Below are 17,113 nucleotides of genomic sequence, written 5' to 3'. Positions count from 1 at the left end.
ATTACTGAACGTTCACAATGTAATAAAATAACATTGTACATTTGTGCGTTTTCATCATTAATCACCAGAATCAACATTTTAGACATAGAATAGGCCCAAATTGATCAAATAGGCCAGAATGGAATAGTTAAAACAGTGAAATAGGTCGAAAACATGTGACGGTGATTTAGGATAAAGTGGAGCACTTTTTGTCAACGATGTTAATGGTAAAGAGTGTCCCATTTACTCATTCGGTGTCACGTGACAATTTAGACTTTTGTAATATAGACAATTGGAGCAAATTGAAAATGATTATAAAAATGGAAAACATTTTATATTGAATGATTTGTAAGCAAATCAGTTGATATTTTGATTCTGCTCGATAGGTGGCGACAAATCTCCCGTCTGCTTCATCAACGTTCTTACGGAACCACAGAAGAAGCGTCTGAAGTCATGGAGGCGGCAACGGGGAAAATATTGCGTGTAAATACAGAAACGAGCATAATTATATATTGAAGTCCCCGTTAATGCCGTCTTCGCGTATTTTCAGGAGACATACAGCGTTCTGTCGCCTTATCTCTGACACGTAGCGAACACCCTTTTCATGGGTTTGTTATTTTGCTAGCCTGCATCCGCCGCTGTTGTCAACGGCTCGCCTGTCACAGTAACACAACCGAACCAGGTTAGTGCTTACACAGGACAAACTACATATATACAATACATACATCTAGAAATTGAATCCGTGAAACAAAATAAAAGAAAGTGAAAACACAAATGATTCTATGCATGTCTTGTGTTTAGGTTGGGGAAATGGCTCATTGGAGCAGATTTGAGAAGGATCTGGACTTGGAGACCAGAAGACTCATCTCACATCTGACTGGTATTCAAGATGAGGAAGATCAGAACTATCAAATGGCATTGAAGTTTACAGGGTCCAATTTTAAGTAAGGACTGTTCTTTCGTTTATTTTTCACCTGCACGCGCTTACAATTGCACATAATGAAAAGTAGAATTAATTTTCATTGAACAGTAAGATAAGTGCAATAAACAAAGAGATACATAATTAATAAGGAATAATGAAGAAATGAAACAAATAAAAGGAAGACATTTCTCATCCTGTTTTTCCCCTTTAAACAGATTTCATCGTTTTCTTGACGTCAACAGGCACAATGTGCAGCGTTCCATTCATGGGTATTATGCCTGTTTTACAATTTTCATTTTATATTTTGCTATAGTTTATTAAACCTAAATGATTGTGATTTCTCTTTCTCGCAGGATTCATGAGAAACTCATGGTCCAGTCGGACTTGAGCAAAGCAGAAAGCTGGAAGCGACTGACTGAGGAATTCCTCACTTCTCCTCTTCCCAACACTGAGGGAACCAGGGTAGATAATATTGATATTAAACGCAGCCTTACTCACATTAGTTAATATGCTGATTATCTCTATTACATTCACTGTGTGTGTGTTTACAGACTGATGTTCACTACAGTATGGTGGCTTTATTACTCCATCTGTCTGACTCTCCATCCAACACCAACTACTGTGAAAGGCCCAGACTGAAGGAAACAGGTGAGAGTTGTTTTGTGTCCACACTGTACATGCTAAATGACTAAGATATTCACCCACCCAACCGGTATAACTAATTAAAGAATATTGTTTTCTACAGAGATAGTAGACACATTTGATTGGGCAAAACACTTAATGGAAGGGGAAGATGTTGATACTGGACCCTTTCCAGACACACCAGTAAGTGTGCTCATTTATGGACGGTAAAGCTTTTAATTATAAAACATATTCAGTAACACACAAATGGTCAAAATTGTGTTCTGACCTTGCACAAAGCATAACTTTAAGAACGGACTGAATTATTTATGTATTTTATTGCTTTTTCTGCTGAAATTTTCATTTCCGTAACACATCCTGATTAGCCTGAGTGCTTTATGTGTCATAAATTAAACAGAGTAAAATGAAAAACATTCTGAAAAAAACAATTTGATGTTCTCAAATGACAAAACAATCATTGACGGAATATTCATATTTAATAACAATGAAAAAATAGTGGAAAAAGAAGTCTCAATGAGTGAAATTCTCATACTCATACATTTCTAAAGGACTGATGCTTACACACACAAAAATATTTACATTTGATTTTATGTGAAGAAACACTTAGTTTTGCCTTTAATGGGAAGCAGCAGGAAGGGAAGTGGGAGAGAGAGAAGGGGGTGGGTTCGGGATAGGACCACGAGACGGGAATCAAACCCGGATCGCCTGATGTGCAACCGTGCCATGTGTCGGAGCACTGCCCACGAGGCTATTGGCTCCAACAAATTACAAGTTAAAATCTAAGCATTCTCTCGTCATGCTGTGTATGTACACAACTGGAGTCATGTATTATTTTTTGAGAAATATATTTTTTGGAATATCGTGTTTGACATCACTAAGATTTTGTATAAATCCGTGTGTTTATTTCTTCTGTCAGAAACAAATCAAGGCTTTTGAGGTAAGGTTGCCAGTAGGGGTGTAATGGTTCAAATGACTCGCGGTTTCGATTTGTGTCACTGTTTTAGTGTCACAGGTTCGTTTCGGATTGTGCTATGTTCAGGGAAACTATTAAGCGTAACTATTCCAATGTGATTGTGTATTACGAAAGTCGTGGATGTGCAACGCGAAGGTTTAAAAAGTATCACATGTTTAGTTTTCTTTGAAATTTACTAGTTGTTTCGCTAGATAACACTTGGCTGATGTCGTGTAAAGCCTTTTGAAGCTGCGATAATTACATAGTGAATTACTCCTTTAAAATGATGGACAATATCTTGATGTATAATAGAAACATTAGGGGTAGTGCAAACAGGACCCACTGAATTACTTAGCAAATTTTTATAAGTCCATGTTAACATTTGGCATAACAAGAGAAGTGCATCAGAGAAGTGCAGATGTTCTGAATAACATCTGGTTATGAGATTCAATTTCAACGTAAAATTTAAAAACAGATCTACTTAGTCAAGGCAGAAATTTATTTTCTTTAGCTACGCGTTTGCTTTAATGTTAAACCTTTTCTCTTCAATTGTAATGTGTTATTAATAATACAAACACTTAACTTCATTTACCAGCTGTTTTAAAACAAAATAACATGTTTTTTTCATGTTTATCAAGTTAGTCAACCATAATAATAAGAGGCATGATAAATCATTGGCCGTATTGGCCTATATCGATAACATAAAAAAGACCCTTTATTGGCCGATACTGATATGGCAAATTATTTATCGTACTAAAATTTAGGTCGATATATTATAGCCGATAAATCATAAGTAGTTTCCTCTGGTTAAACTTCTTTAGCTGCACATACAATACTGTCTTTCTGTCATGATTTTTCAATGACTTTTATTAACAAAACATTGTTGATGTAGGTACAGTAGGTAGATACAGTATTAATGAATGTGTAAATTATAGGAACAAAGGCTTATTGCTTTCTGTCTTGAGACCTGTTAGACACGTGGCTTTTAAGAACATTTTTCTGGGTTGCTCTGGAAGAACATCTATCATTGTTTATTAAATGAAAAATATGCTAGAAAAATCTGAAGGTACATGATTTTTAGGGGGGAAAAATAACTAATGGTTATCTTGTTTTCTGCAATGAATGTTTTTCAAATAAAAGCAGTTGCACTTTTTGCCTTCTATTTCAGTCTTAGGGAATTTTTTATAAATACTTAGAGACTGTATATCGGCCAATATCTCAGTTATCGGCTTCCCATCTTAAAGAATTATTGGTTATTGTTATTGGACAAAATGAACATATCTGTGCATCCATAGTAATAATGGACACAAAACACCTTTCTGTATTGCACTGTAAACAGGGCTCTGTAAATGTCTTATGGGAAATGTAATTAACTTTGTGTGGAATTGTAGAAAGAATACAAACCTTTATTATAGACAAACTATGTGGAAAGAATATTTAACACAGAAGATGAATAAATATATACGTATACATAATCATCAAAAGAACAACTTTACAGTAAATAGCAAACAGATACTAAATGTGTAACGCTGGCACTGATGACAGACGAATCTACAGGTAAGTAGGTGAGTGAATTTTAATAAAAAGTTAAACGGGAAAAAAAACAGAGTAATCCAAAAACTAAACATTAACGGAACAGGTTATCAGGTTGAACAAAACATTGAACAATACTAGACAATGAACAAGGGCATGAGGAGAGTTTATATTGAGGATGATGCCGTGCAGGTGTGTAAGTCAATGATCCCTGATGAGGGACAGGTGCAGGCAAAAACAACGGGGACAGGGCGGAGCATGGAAAAAGAACATCCTTGAGGCAAAATGGGGAAAACAGGACTAGAGACAGACAGGAGTGTCACAAAAGGCTTACACTTCACTGCAACAGCTCTAGGCAAAGCGGCATGTCAATAATATTTTCAACGCACGCTTCATTGATTTAATTTTTTTATTTTGGTGAGGAAGTCGTTAGGAGAGCCGTGAGGCAGGACCGGTGTGCGCACAGCTGATTCCAACTATCACTCACGCCACCGGCCCCGCCTCACAGCTCTCGTCCTGTTTTCTCAAGTGTTCTTTTGCCATACTTTATCTCATTATGATATGAAAGTGCATTTCAAATCTTTGATATATGTCACAACTTTTAATTCTAGCTCTCTTTAAATGACATGCGATGAAATGAAACAAAGCACTTTTATAGCACTACTGTTTAAAATTTTACATTTAAAATGATGTAGTCTGTTTTTTACCACAACGTTAACTTCATACATTAATATCTTCCCCTTAAATTATTAACAAGTATTGACACAGAGATGGCAGTGATGACAAAGTTACATCTATATTCTGTAAAATCATTCGTATGTTTTTACACAATATGTGATGTGTTAAAAAGATCTTGCATAGACCTTTTTTTCCCCCAACCTTTTTCCATCAGCTTATTTTTTTCCAATTCTATAACTAAGTGATGAATTAGCATAAATATTTAACTGAAATAATAGTCATATTTTACTAGAAAAACAAAAAACACAATGACCCCTGTCTTTTGGCCATTTGAGGTCGGGGTTATGGTTGCATAGTATAGTACACCTCTTTTTTGTTAGGACTACACCACTGATGCAGACGCATGTTGAATTAGCACTTTACAGCATTAACAACAGCTTCAACAGCGGCTCAAGTTCATAAATGCATTAACACCTTTATGTACCCGCAGCTTATCGGAAGAGAGAGAGTGACAGACACACAAGCGTCTGTCCGCTTCCTCTCTGTGTTTGAACTGTCTTTCACAATTGAGTTACATCGACCAATAATAAATAAACGATAATTCCTACAACTATATTAAAACTGCACATAGGTTTTATGAGATGTATTCTGTATTAATCGATTGTATATTATACATTTGAAATGGTATTTAAAACACGAAATGTTAATTCATTTATAGCGTTTCAAGATGGCGGACAAGTCTAAATGCCTGGAGTACTTGAATGAGGCATCTAGTTATATATTTATTAGTGGTGGGCATAGATTAATTTTTTAATCTAGATTAATCTAGATTAATTCCAAGATTAATCTAGATTAAAATGGCTCATTTGAATTCTGCCGAAGGCATTCAGAATATGTGTGCTACCCAAATAATGACTAAAAGTAAGTCTTTGAGAACGGGTTTCTCAAGCCAGGTGGCGCATTAGACCAGGGGCTCATCTCCTGTTTCCAAAATGCATCACAAACTGCTTGAGAAAGCTGTTCTACTATGATAATTGGTGATGAAAATGAAATTATGTTCAATAAAATGAACTTGTGTTTACTTCCGCATTAGCTAAGGGATGCTTTGCGTTTAGGTGGGACTTGAGACTGGAAGAGCTCCTACAGTACATTTACATTTAGTCATTTAGCAGACGCTTTTATCCAAAGCGACTTACAAAGAGTGAGGGAGCAACAAGCGATATGTCATACAGGAGCCATAATACATTAGATCTCAATACAAAGTTACTGGTTTCAACTAAAGCTAGACCACTACCTGTTGAGAGAAAGTGTTTTTTTTAAACCAATTCCGCATTGCACAAGGTGCAAACAACCTTAGTCTTGTCGATGTTTCTATTGGGAAGTTTCTTAAAAATTAATATTCCCTGAAGCAAACCCGGCGGCTTCACAGCTGCATCCATGTTAGCACGTCACGTTTGATGCGGTAATTTCACAGTAACGTTATGTTGTGTTGAGAGCAAACGCGAATGGCGTGTCAAGCGCGAGTGATTTATGTGTTAATGCAAAGAGCCAATAGACCTACTTGCTGCGCGAATCGCGCGAAAGAAGCCCTGGTTATGAGATGATGAGGCGGCTTCTGCTTCCGCGAATCACGCGAGTTGAAAAATCTCGTTCTCGCTCCATATAGTGCAGTTAAGCTGGTATACATCCGCGCTAAAATATCAAGGTGAAAGTCATCATAGCTTGCGTAGTATAGACCCAGCTCCCAACCAAACTTTGAGAATAGATTAACGGCGACACGAGAGTCTCACTGCGTTAACGGTGTTAACGCCGTTAACGGCCACCACTAATATTTATATATCTATGAATTCGTCTATACAACAGGAATGGTCTGAAGATGAAAGTGAAGAGGATGATAGTCAGCAGCCTTTGAGCAGGGAGGATTCTGGGATACAGGTGGATAGAACTCCACAGGAGGATCACGAGCAGAACAACAAGACCGTCCAAGTTACGTGGACTGGTAAGGGATAGTATTGTCACAAATGTTTGTAGTTGCCCTTAGTTTTAAGTTTATATCAAGACTTCAAGTTCTTACCAAGGCTTGTTCTTGTAGTGGGTGAGCCTGACTCCAGGGCCTGGCTGGAGCAGCATATCGTCACCTCATACTGGGTTCCCAACTCTCCTCGCTTTCCACACAGCCTTCATCTGCATTCCAACCTTTACAATGTCTGGTAAGAGATTCACAGTTTACATCATCATTGGAATGATTTCAAGATTCATTTCATAAGAATCCTATTCAGGTTGTGTAAGAGTTGTAAATTTAATCTTTTCAGGGATCAACACCTATATAACACTGGACCGCTGTATTTACCAGAGGAGAAGTCTTTTGTTACAGAAACTCAAGTGATTCGGGAAACTCTATGGTAGGGTTAGATCTGCTGCCGTTCTTACATTTCTTATCTTGACAGACACTTTTTTGACAAAGAAGAATGTATGTGTTATGATTGTGAAACTGACGTTATGAGATAAGGGTTGGTATACATATTGAAACTTGCATGGAAGGAGCAGCTGTGGAATGAAGATGTTTGTAACGGTCGATGATGTATCAGCGACATTATCTCAAATGAAAATGTGTCACACACTGATAGCTTTTACCAGGATGCAGGAAGGAATATCCAATCTTCTCTGTTTCTCCTCAGGCTTCTTTCTGGTGTGAGGAAACTTTTCATTTTCCAGCACAACGACGGCAAGGTGACCGTGAGGAATGATGTGGTGGTCACACATCTAACGAATGTGAGTGAAAGCTGATTCTTTAAGATTATCCCCTTTTCTTATCTTAGAATTAGCAGTGTGGCACAAATACTGTCTATTTTAAATTGACTCAGAATAAGGTGTAATATCATAATAACATAATATAATGTTCTGTTATTGTAATATTTGTTATTACAGTATACAAAGTATATGAGTTTCATTTATAAAAAAAGGAAAACAATTCAAAAAAATGTATTAAAGTTAAAGTAAATATTAAAGTATTCTTGCTTAAAGGCATAGTTCACCCAAAAATAAACATTCTCTCCTATACCTGAATTCTGAGTATCGGTCGATACCGATCCTGATCCGATACTAGAACTGTTTTTCTTGTTTAACGTTAGAATTGCATATTTTTATATTTTAGGTTTATAGTACTTAAGCATGTTTACTTTCAAGTACATTTTTAAATATCTGTGAGTGTTTAGATTGGGAAAAAATACTTCCTTAAATTATAAAGCACATCATACTTTTTACCTCACTCCATTTCATAAATAAATGTTGGTGAAATGCATTTTAACCTGTTAACTTTCGGAGCCCTTTTTGAGCCTACACATGAAAACGTATTTTGGAACTAAAATGGCGGTAATTCATGAATTTTTTGGTAAACAGACTTACGGTTGGTCTCGTTTGAAAAAAGAAATGTAGCTGATATTGCTAAAAAACAAAAATATGACACACGCAAACATAAATGAAAGGTATGTTGTTAGGTTAATTGTAAAAAATAAATAAAAAAGTTTGTTTTTCTTTGATTAAAAAATATATAAAAAAAAGGATAACAAAAAATCAACGCTCTTTATAAAAAAGAATCAATTACTCTCTCTACATAAATTATAAAAAATAAAAAAAGAAGTCTGTATTCTAGAGTCTTAGATCTTTCCAATGATATATAGTTTGTCAGGATTCGATTAGAAATTATATGCACAATATTGACGCAAAACTAGGTGTCCCGTTTACGGAACGGGTGACAGCTGACTACACAAAACCATAGACTATATTATAGTGATTTTTATGGAGAATAATGAAAACATTGGAACAAGTAACGTCCTGACTGTTACCTGACACATGCATGCTGGATGGAGATTGACAAATGACAGCACTAGGGGAGATCAGATTTTCTTAATTATGCCATATTGGTTTATTCCTCGCATAAAGCTATCGAAATACTTGACTTGGAATACAGTGCATTAAATTTTTTACGGTTGTTTCCTGATAGCTAGTCCTTTTTGAAGCTTAAGAGTAGCATCCACGGGTAACGCAACCCATCGGATTTGAATGGAACCGGCAGTCCGATATCCGATCGCGCAAAAAATACCAGTATCGAGCCCAATTCAAATCCAGAGTATCGGATCGATGCGTCCCTAATTGCAATACAGTGTGTTACTTTTAACTGATTTGATATCATTTTATGAACAGAACTGTCTTCACTCAGTCCTGGAGCACATAGCGGCGTATGGACAAGCAGTTTCTCGATTGCAGAAGTTCATTGATGAAGTGACCGGTCACAGTGCTGAGCCTTGCCCTCCAGGTCTCAACCCTTCGTCATCATTCTCATCCTCCAAGAAAAGCTCGGAACCTCCTTTCAGGACCTATCAAGCCTTTGTGTGGGCATTGTATAAATACTTCACCACTTTTAAAGAAGAGTTAACTTGTATAGAGAAAGACATTATTGGCAAAGGTTGGTATAGTATACATTTAAATCAAAATTATTTTGCAGAGGGATAAACACCAAATAATAACATATACAGAGAATCATTCTTTTTGATTAATTTGTTTTAAAATTACAAAGTAAGGAGGGTGTCTTATAATATACTCACACTCACTTATATTTTTGTAATAATGATGGTAATGAGTTTAAAAATGAATGTTATGAAAAACCCTTATGTCATTTAGATGAGACGGTGACTCTGTCTGCTGTGCTGGAACGCTTAAGTCCTCATCTGGCACAGATTACGATGCTCCACAGGGTGTTTTGCACTGGAGTGGCTGAGGTCCCGTCCGGAACGCCCAATGTGTTACGAGCCTCACACCTTCTCAACACCCTCTACAAGGCCATCATAGAGTATGACAGTGCGGGCGAAGCATCCGAACAGTCTGTAAGTGTGTCTGTGATTGGTATTGAGCAGCAGATGCTTGACATGCTTGGTGTGTAATTGCAGTACTTCATCCTTTTTGCTGCGTCTGATCAAAAATTATGTCTATTGTTTATTGTATTCCTATCAGGTGGCACTCCTTTTCTCTCTGTGGGTAGAAACGGTCAGGCCATATCTTGAGATTGTAGACGAGTGGATTGTTCATGGTCACCTTTTTGACCCTGCCAAGGAGTTTGTAATTCAAAGGTAGAAGAAACATACACCTACATTATATACACTATCATCCCAAATTCTGTATTTTCATTTAACTCAACACACGTATTTCCAAGTCATGTTTGATGATGTTTATCAGGAACAAGGATGTCCCAGTAAACCATAGAGACTTTTGGTACGCCACTTATACGCTGTACAGCATTTCCGAGACTGTGGAGAGTGAGGAGAGACTCAGCGACGTGGCTAGCGGAAGCTCTGGAGGGGAGCAGACCTCCAGCAACAAACAGCACACTATGGTGTCCTTCCTCAAGCCGGTACTCAAGCAGATCATCATGGCAGGCAAATCCATGCAGCTGTTGAAGAACCTGGACTGCAAACAGGCTGAGCAGTCGGACGGATCCTCCAGAGGTCAGTGTGCATGAGAAGATGCACCTCAGGCAGTTTATGAGCAATCCAGGTTCTGAATTTCACAAGTGTTTGATTTTCTTGATCTTTTGTTCCGACACTTTAATTTTTGCAATTTTACGTGTCTAATACATGCATGGGCAACTGGGTGTTTTAAAGAACGTAAAACACGTATTCGCGCCATATGACCCCTTTAAAATATATAGTTTGGGTGAAGAGAGACAGAAGGCAATAGTGAGGAGAGTTTGGACTTGTGTCCTGTGTTTATTTTATTTGGTAACTTTGCTTTATTTTATAGTTTTGTTTTTAAAATGCTTAAATTCTATATTTTTGGTTAAATGTTAAATTCTTTCTCTTTAAAGGCACAATGAAATCAAAAGGAAAAATTCTAAGCGTTGCAGTGAATAAATGATTTATCCGTGCACACCATTATTTTTTTAATTAATTTGCACTCGCTATCTTTTATCAAAAACATTAAGCTCCCTCTCACCTCTCACCACATGACGTAAGCAACAAAAAAGGGGTAGGACTATACTGACTGTCCAATGGCCAGGCATTTTTTGCCCTCCACTCCACAACAGACTGTAAACTGGCATTCAAACCTGCCTTCATTTGGTTTGCAATGCCTAATTTACAACAAACCAATCAAAACGGGAGGGCCAAAATAAATTCCCGCCCAGCATTTTCTTGTAATACAGAAGCCGTTGTACTCGGTTAATCGCAACAGTCGGTCGCAACCTCAATTTCAATATTAACTTTAATAAGTCACTTTGGATAAATGTACACGTAATATATTATAGGGCTTGAAAAAGATTAATCGCATCCAAAATAAAAGTTTGTATTGACATAATTTTTCTCTGTGTAATAGCCATATTAATAATTTTGTATTTATAAACAACTACACATACATGTATACATATTTAGGAAATGTACATGTATTTATTTATATTTACCAATAATTTTAATTGTATGTAAATGTTTATTAATTACATATTTTTCTTAAATATATGCATGTATATGTAGGTATTTATAAATACAAAATTAAAATGCATACTACACAGACATAAATTATTATTACAAACTTTTATTCTGGATGCGATTAATCGTTTGACTGTCCTACATTTTAATGTTTTCAATGACTTATTGTTGTGTAGTTTTAGTGTTATCCAATAGTTATTACTTCTAGGGTGTACAGAGAACAGAATCATATTTAAATAATTAAAAATGTTATATAGTAAAATTAAAATGATGTAAAATAATGTTAAAATTGCATCAAATGCAGAGCAAACAGCAAATGTAAATGTGCTTTAAATGTGCCATTGGTGCTAAACCTAATGTAAATTGAAATGATCATCACTGTTTGATGTTCAAGACATGTATGATTTAATAGCATGGACCGAGTCAGATCTACTGTCAGATGGTTTGCCAAAGATATTCATGTCACGGAACATTTGAAATATACTCAATTAGATTGTTGTTTGAAGTGATGTCAAATAAACAGTGAAATAATTCAATTCCTGCATTAATGTTGCACTATTATCTGCATTAGTTACCACAATTTTGCATTCTCTTGTGTAACTCGGCTTCACTATCATTTTTAATGTCAGCCCAGTGGCACCTTCCTGTGTAATAGCAAACACTTTGACAATAAATGTAATTCTATTTATTACGTATTGTAATGTACATTTAAACAACTCTACTGTTTTGTAGATATTGAATAGTTCTCAGTTTTTATTATTTGGTGCATGTTTAATTATGTTTGTTAAAGCAAATCGAAATATAATAGTCTTAGTATTTCTCTCGCTTGTGTTCCTTTGCAGATGCTGAAAGGAAGAGTCTGTACACACTGTTTCTGGAATCGGTACAGACACGCCTTCGCCATGGAGAAGAGTCGCCCACAAATATAGTTACCGAGCAACAGGCCACTAAGAAGAGCCTGATCAAAATGCAGTCCATCGTAGCACGTCATTTGGAGCTGGACGACATTCATGACCCCTTGCTGGCCATCAATTTCGCAAGGTAACTATTATCTAAAAGATTGCAGAGACAAACTGTCTAGTGTGGATTGTGATTACATTAGCTTGTTTTTCTATCGAGATAATGCGTGTTCTTTCTTGCAGGCTATATTTAGAGCAAAATGACTTCCATGAGATATTCTCAAGTGGCAGTGTGATTTTGGACCGCTCCTCGGAGTCTGTGACGTGTCAGACATTTGAGCTCACGTTGCGCTCTTGTCTGTACCCACATATCGAAAGGAGATACATTGAGTGCTGTGGGAACCTCATGAGAACTCTGAAAAAAGACTTCAGGTGATAAACCACAGAAAAAGCCCTAATGTGTAAAGCTTGCAATGGATTTGTTTTGTGGAGCGTTTAGGAATCAGCATGTTTTTTCCCTCAGGCTGCTGGAGTACTTGCAAGCTATGAGAAACTACTTCTTGTTGGAGGCTGGAGACACTATGTACGATTTCTACACGGCTATCTTTGACAAAGTTCTGGAAAAAGAGAGCTGGCAGCAGCTGGCCTTCCTCAACGTGCAGCTGCAAGAGGCTGTCGGGCAGCGCCACCCAGAGGACAGCAGCCGGTAGTGCTTTTTGTTCATATTTATCATGTGGTTTACCTCAAACCTGTTAACACTCCACTGTACATGGCTGTCGTTTGCCTCTAATTCTTGCATCTTCCTTACAATTGTACAGGTTGTCAATATTTCTTGAAACGCTTGACCCAGGAAGAAAAAAACAGCCTGTAAATAACCTTGATGGTCTCACATTGAGTTATAAGGTTAAAATATTATTTAACAAATGCAACTTTTCCATTTCCATCTACATATTGCAGTTTATAATAATTGCTTTTGAATTTCTCTTATCAGGTTCCATGGCCTGTAGATATTGTTATTAGCTCAGAGTGTCAGAAAATCTACAATCAGGTCTTCCTACTATTGCTTCAAATCAAATGGGCTAAATATAGTCTAGACACATTGCGATTCAGTGGTGAGTTACATCCGAATGTCTAAATATTTCTTTCTTTGCAATACAATTTTGAGGGAGGTTTGAATGGACTATTGCTAATAAAAGACACATCAAGAAAAGGGAAGAATATCAGTATACTTAAGCTGTTTTTAAAGGTGTCACATTAATTTCTTGATCCATTGCATCTCTTCATATGTCATAGATTTTCTCTATATGTTACAAAGGGCCTCAGAGTATTGATGTATCCAGATGCTTTTCAGTTACCATGTTTATATGGGATCTTAAAATAGTATCTTCCCACAGATTTGACTGCAGCTGCTAAAAAGCAAGAAGGAAGCCAGTCTGAAGAGAGCGCAACCAAAGAACCCATAAACCAGCAGATTCACAGGATGTTTCTCCTGAAAGTTAAACTCATGCACTTTGTCAACAGCCTGCACAACTACATTATGACAAGGGTATGGAGATGTTTACATTTTAATTAGGTTAATTAGTTTATACATTTCTGTTTTTGTTTCCTTTTAAGCATCTTTTTTACTTTTGACATTGCTTACATCTTTCATCTGCAGATCCTACACAGTACAGGTTTAGAATTTCAACACCAAGTACAAGAGGCAAAGGACCTGGACCAGCTTATCAAAATCCACTACAGATACTTGTCAACCATTCATGACCGATGCCTGCTCAGAGAGAAAGTAAGTCATTTTGTCCAAAAAAATTGCATTTTAACTTTCCTGCCTAGAGGGCACTTCTTGTTTTATACAAAAACGAAATGTGGATATCTGAAACTCTCTGTCAATTTCTGTGTAAGAAATGTTAAAAATCGTGTTGTTGCATTCCCTCAATCAACAAACACACACACTGAGGTCGCCATAAATTCATGTATGAAACTTATTTTTGTGTCTTCAGGTCAGTTTTGTCAAGGAGGCCATCATGAAAGTGCTGAATTTAGTTTTGATCTTCTCAGACAGATGGCAGGCTGGTTTTGGGGCCTGGAAGTAAGTCCTGTTACATCACTTACGGTTCTTTATAGATGTTCTAAAGTACAGTTGCAGTTTTCACTTCATTTTTTATCTGGTTTTACTTCCCTTCTTTAGCTTTTTCTGTCTTTTTGAATTTACAATGATAAATGTTTTTTTCTGTCCTTAGAATTGAGTCGATTGACAAAATGGAGTCGGATTTTAAAAACTGTCACATGTTTCTTGTGACTATTTTAAACAAGGCCGTGTGCAGAGGCTCATTTCCTCACTGTAAGTTTAATAATCATTGATTTAAATTTCCTCATTTCAACACAAACATACATTTATTTGGAAGTATTAATGTATGTACTTTTTCAAGGGGTCATATGCCGCGAATACAAGTTTTTCTGGGTCTTTGGTGTGTTATAAGTTGCCCAAGCATGTATTAGACACGTAAAATTGCAACAATTAAAGTGTCGGAACAAAAAATCCATTCTATCTAAAGCGAATGCTCACCCAGACCTGCCTGAAACGTCTCGTGTAACCACACCTCCACAAATCTACATCAGTTCTTGGAATGATTTGAATAAGACCGCCAAAATGTAAACGCAAGTAAGGTGGGCGTACCTGTCAGTACAATTGCTTTGAAACCTGATGTTCAAATATGGTAAGAGGCGTTTCAATTTGGTCACACGCTTGCAGTATTCGATCAATCAGTAAGCACTGGTTAACTGGCCAATCTTAGCACACCTCGCTTTTCAGAGCGATGAGCCTTGTTAAAAATCTGCGTGTTTCAGAGAGGCGGGGCAAAGAGGAGATACAAACATGCACGATATGTGAAAAATACAGTGTTTTTAACCTTAAATCGTGTTTACACATTGCATTACATCTAACACAAACAATAATATTCGTGTCATATGACCCCTTTAAAGGGAAAAAATCAACAAGCTATGAGAAAACGATTCAAATCTACTCTTAACGATACCAAAACAGGTTTCATTATGGTTATACAAACTTTTTTATGGTACATTTTGTTGTGTTCTCTTACAGTGGAATCTTTAGCACTGTCACTGATGGCTGGGTTTGAACAGTGCTAACACTATAAGGTTATGTAATCCTGACCACCGAACACAAGGCAGATGATTTATTGTACGGCTGTATGGTGGCTGCAGTGCTTTTCCTATTTATCTTCACCAGCATGTCTGACATCACAGGAGACAATACCTTTCATTACTATAAAAGTAGTACTTTTTGTCTGTAAACAGTGTGAAACTTGTGTTAAACTGGCCTGTATACAGCACAAATGTTGCTTTGTGATACTGTGTAATGTTTTGGGGAGAATCTTGTTGTCAGGTATGAAACAAAAATCTTTACCACTGGCTGAAGTGGACATGAGAAAAGTAGACATGCAACAAGACATTTAATGTGAACCTATTCTAAATATGTTTAATGAAATTGATAATAATTGACTGAAACTCAAATGTAAATTGTGTACATATTTTAACCTAACCTGCAGACCACATGTGTGTGCAGTTTACGCCTATATTTGTATGTGTTGTGTTTGCCTAAAGCGGTTTTTCACTGTGCTGAGTGTAAGTTGTACACATTAAACCGTAATTTTCCTGACTTTCGAGATAAAATGCTGCTTTTTTATTTTAATAAAAATTATCATTCTTGACGAGTCTTGCTTTAGATACAAGGTATTACATTTCGCATTTTATAATATAATACATAATTAAGCCAATACACAGTGCTGAACTTGGAGCCAAACCCCCTTAAAGACATAATATTTATGTTTTTTGCATGAAAATATCCAGAGAAATTTGTAATTTTATCCAGTGTAATAATGACCCCTATCATTGGATTATCTTAGTTTCATTACTTTCAAAAGGTCCTTTTCAAAGTCATAAAGCTACACATTTCATATTGTTTTGAATGTGACCTTTATTCATCGTCTGGTATTGTTTAAAGCCCTTTGAAGTTGCTCTGAAACTGTAATTTTGACCTTCGACTATTTGGAGTCCATTGAAGTCCACTATATAGATAAATATCCTGGAATGTTTTCGTCAAAAACCTTCATTTCTTTTCGACCAAAGAAACAAATACATTAACATCTTATTTTAATGTATTAACAATGTCATTAACAAATTATCATGAAAATGTATTTTGAAAGTGAAATACTCCTTTAAAAGGTTTGATCTCAATCGGTGGTTCTCAAACGTTTTTTTGTTGTGTAGAGTGCTTTTCGGCCTCCCAAATAAAGATTTATGATCTTAATCTCAAAGTTTAAATTAAACCAAAAACATATTCAGGTCTACAATGCTGAAACTGCGATCAAAATGTATGATAAATTTCAAAATGTATCATTGGGCCCCCAGTTTGAGAACCACTGAACTAAATATTTAACATTTTTTTTACCTAAATTTCATCTTTTGCATTCCAAACATGTGAGACATCCTAATGCCAACCACAACAAAACCATTTCGAAGAACTCTTGTAACAACACTGATTTCCACTGTATGACACAAAAGCACTGTCACATTTCTCTAAATATCACCCGGCGCACACACACGAAGACGTTCCCTACTGGCTCTGATCCTGAACGCCCCCTGTTGGCGTGCACGCGACAGCGCGTTGCTGGAGTTTCCTGTTGAATTTTCCTGTAGAGCGCAACAGAAACCCCAGCTCGAGCTCTGCGCCTGCGAACAACATTCACCGCGGACAGGATTCCTCCGCAAACTTTCGGAAGCGCTCCAAACTTCCGAGGATTAACCGAATAAAACTACTTTACCGCTTTGCCGTCGAACTCCGCAGACTTCGAAGTCACTCCGAAAATGCAGTTCTGAATAATTGGAGCGGATAGTTTGTCCTGGAAAACGTAAGGGTGGGTAAGTGAATTACTTTCATTCTGGGTGTTGTCTGACCCTTTTTCAACCAGCCTGTTTGGCGTTACTTTAAAACCATCCGCTTTCTGTTAGTTTTCAT

At 36.7% G+C, this 17,113-nt stretch overlaps 2 protein-coding genes across 3 annotated transcripts in view; both read left to right on the top strand.

Moving 5' to 3' along the window:
- The first annotated feature begins 395 nt into the window (after window positions 1-395).
- tubgcp5 (tubulin, gamma complex associated protein 5) lies at window positions 396-15,806 on the top strand. The gene is made up of 24 exons (XM_056751582.1): window positions 396-661; window positions 781-923; window positions 1,117-1,170; window positions 1,255-1,363; window positions 1,453-1,549; window positions 1,647-1,726; window positions 6,570-6,705; window positions 6,799-6,916; window positions 7,019-7,108; window positions 7,385-7,478; window positions 8,910-9,171; window positions 9,387-9,589; window positions 9,717-9,832; window positions 9,939-10,207; window positions 12,025-12,223; window positions 12,325-12,513; window positions 12,605-12,787; window positions 12,900-12,984; window positions 13,073-13,193; window positions 13,476-13,627; window positions 13,739-13,864; window positions 14,079-14,167; window positions 14,319-14,419; window positions 15,179-15,806. The coding sequence occupies exons 2-24, from the start codon at window positions 790-792 to the stop codon at window positions 15,223-15,225; spliced, it is 3,054 nt and encodes a 1,017-aa protein (XP_056607560.1). The 5' UTR covers window positions 396-661; window positions 781-789; the 3' UTR covers window positions 15,226-15,806.
- A 977-nt stretch (window positions 15,807-16,783) lies between these two features.
- The window catches only part of cyfip1 (cytoplasmic FMR1 interacting protein 1), a 37,819-nt gene continuing 37,489 nt past the window's right edge, over window positions 16,784-17,113 (top strand). The window contains exon 1 of one of the 2 annotated variants that reach the window (XM_056749765.1): window positions 16,784-17,012. The gene's annotated coding sequence lies outside the window, so the exon portion shown is untranslated. Of the gene's footprint in view, window positions 17,017-17,113 lie in introns of both variants that reach the window. The other variant, XM_056749764.1, reaches the window with a different exon arrangement.

The sequence above is a fragment of the Triplophysa dalaica genome, chromosome 6 (assembly GCF_015846415.1).
Source record: "Triplophysa dalaica isolate WHDGS20190420 chromosome 6, ASM1584641v1, whole genome shotgun sequence".
NCBI classification, from domain to species: Eukaryota; Metazoa; Chordata; class Actinopteri; order Cypriniformes; family Nemacheilidae; genus Triplophysa; species Triplophysa dalaica.
This window is presented reverse-complemented; position numbering and strand designations above follow the sequence as displayed.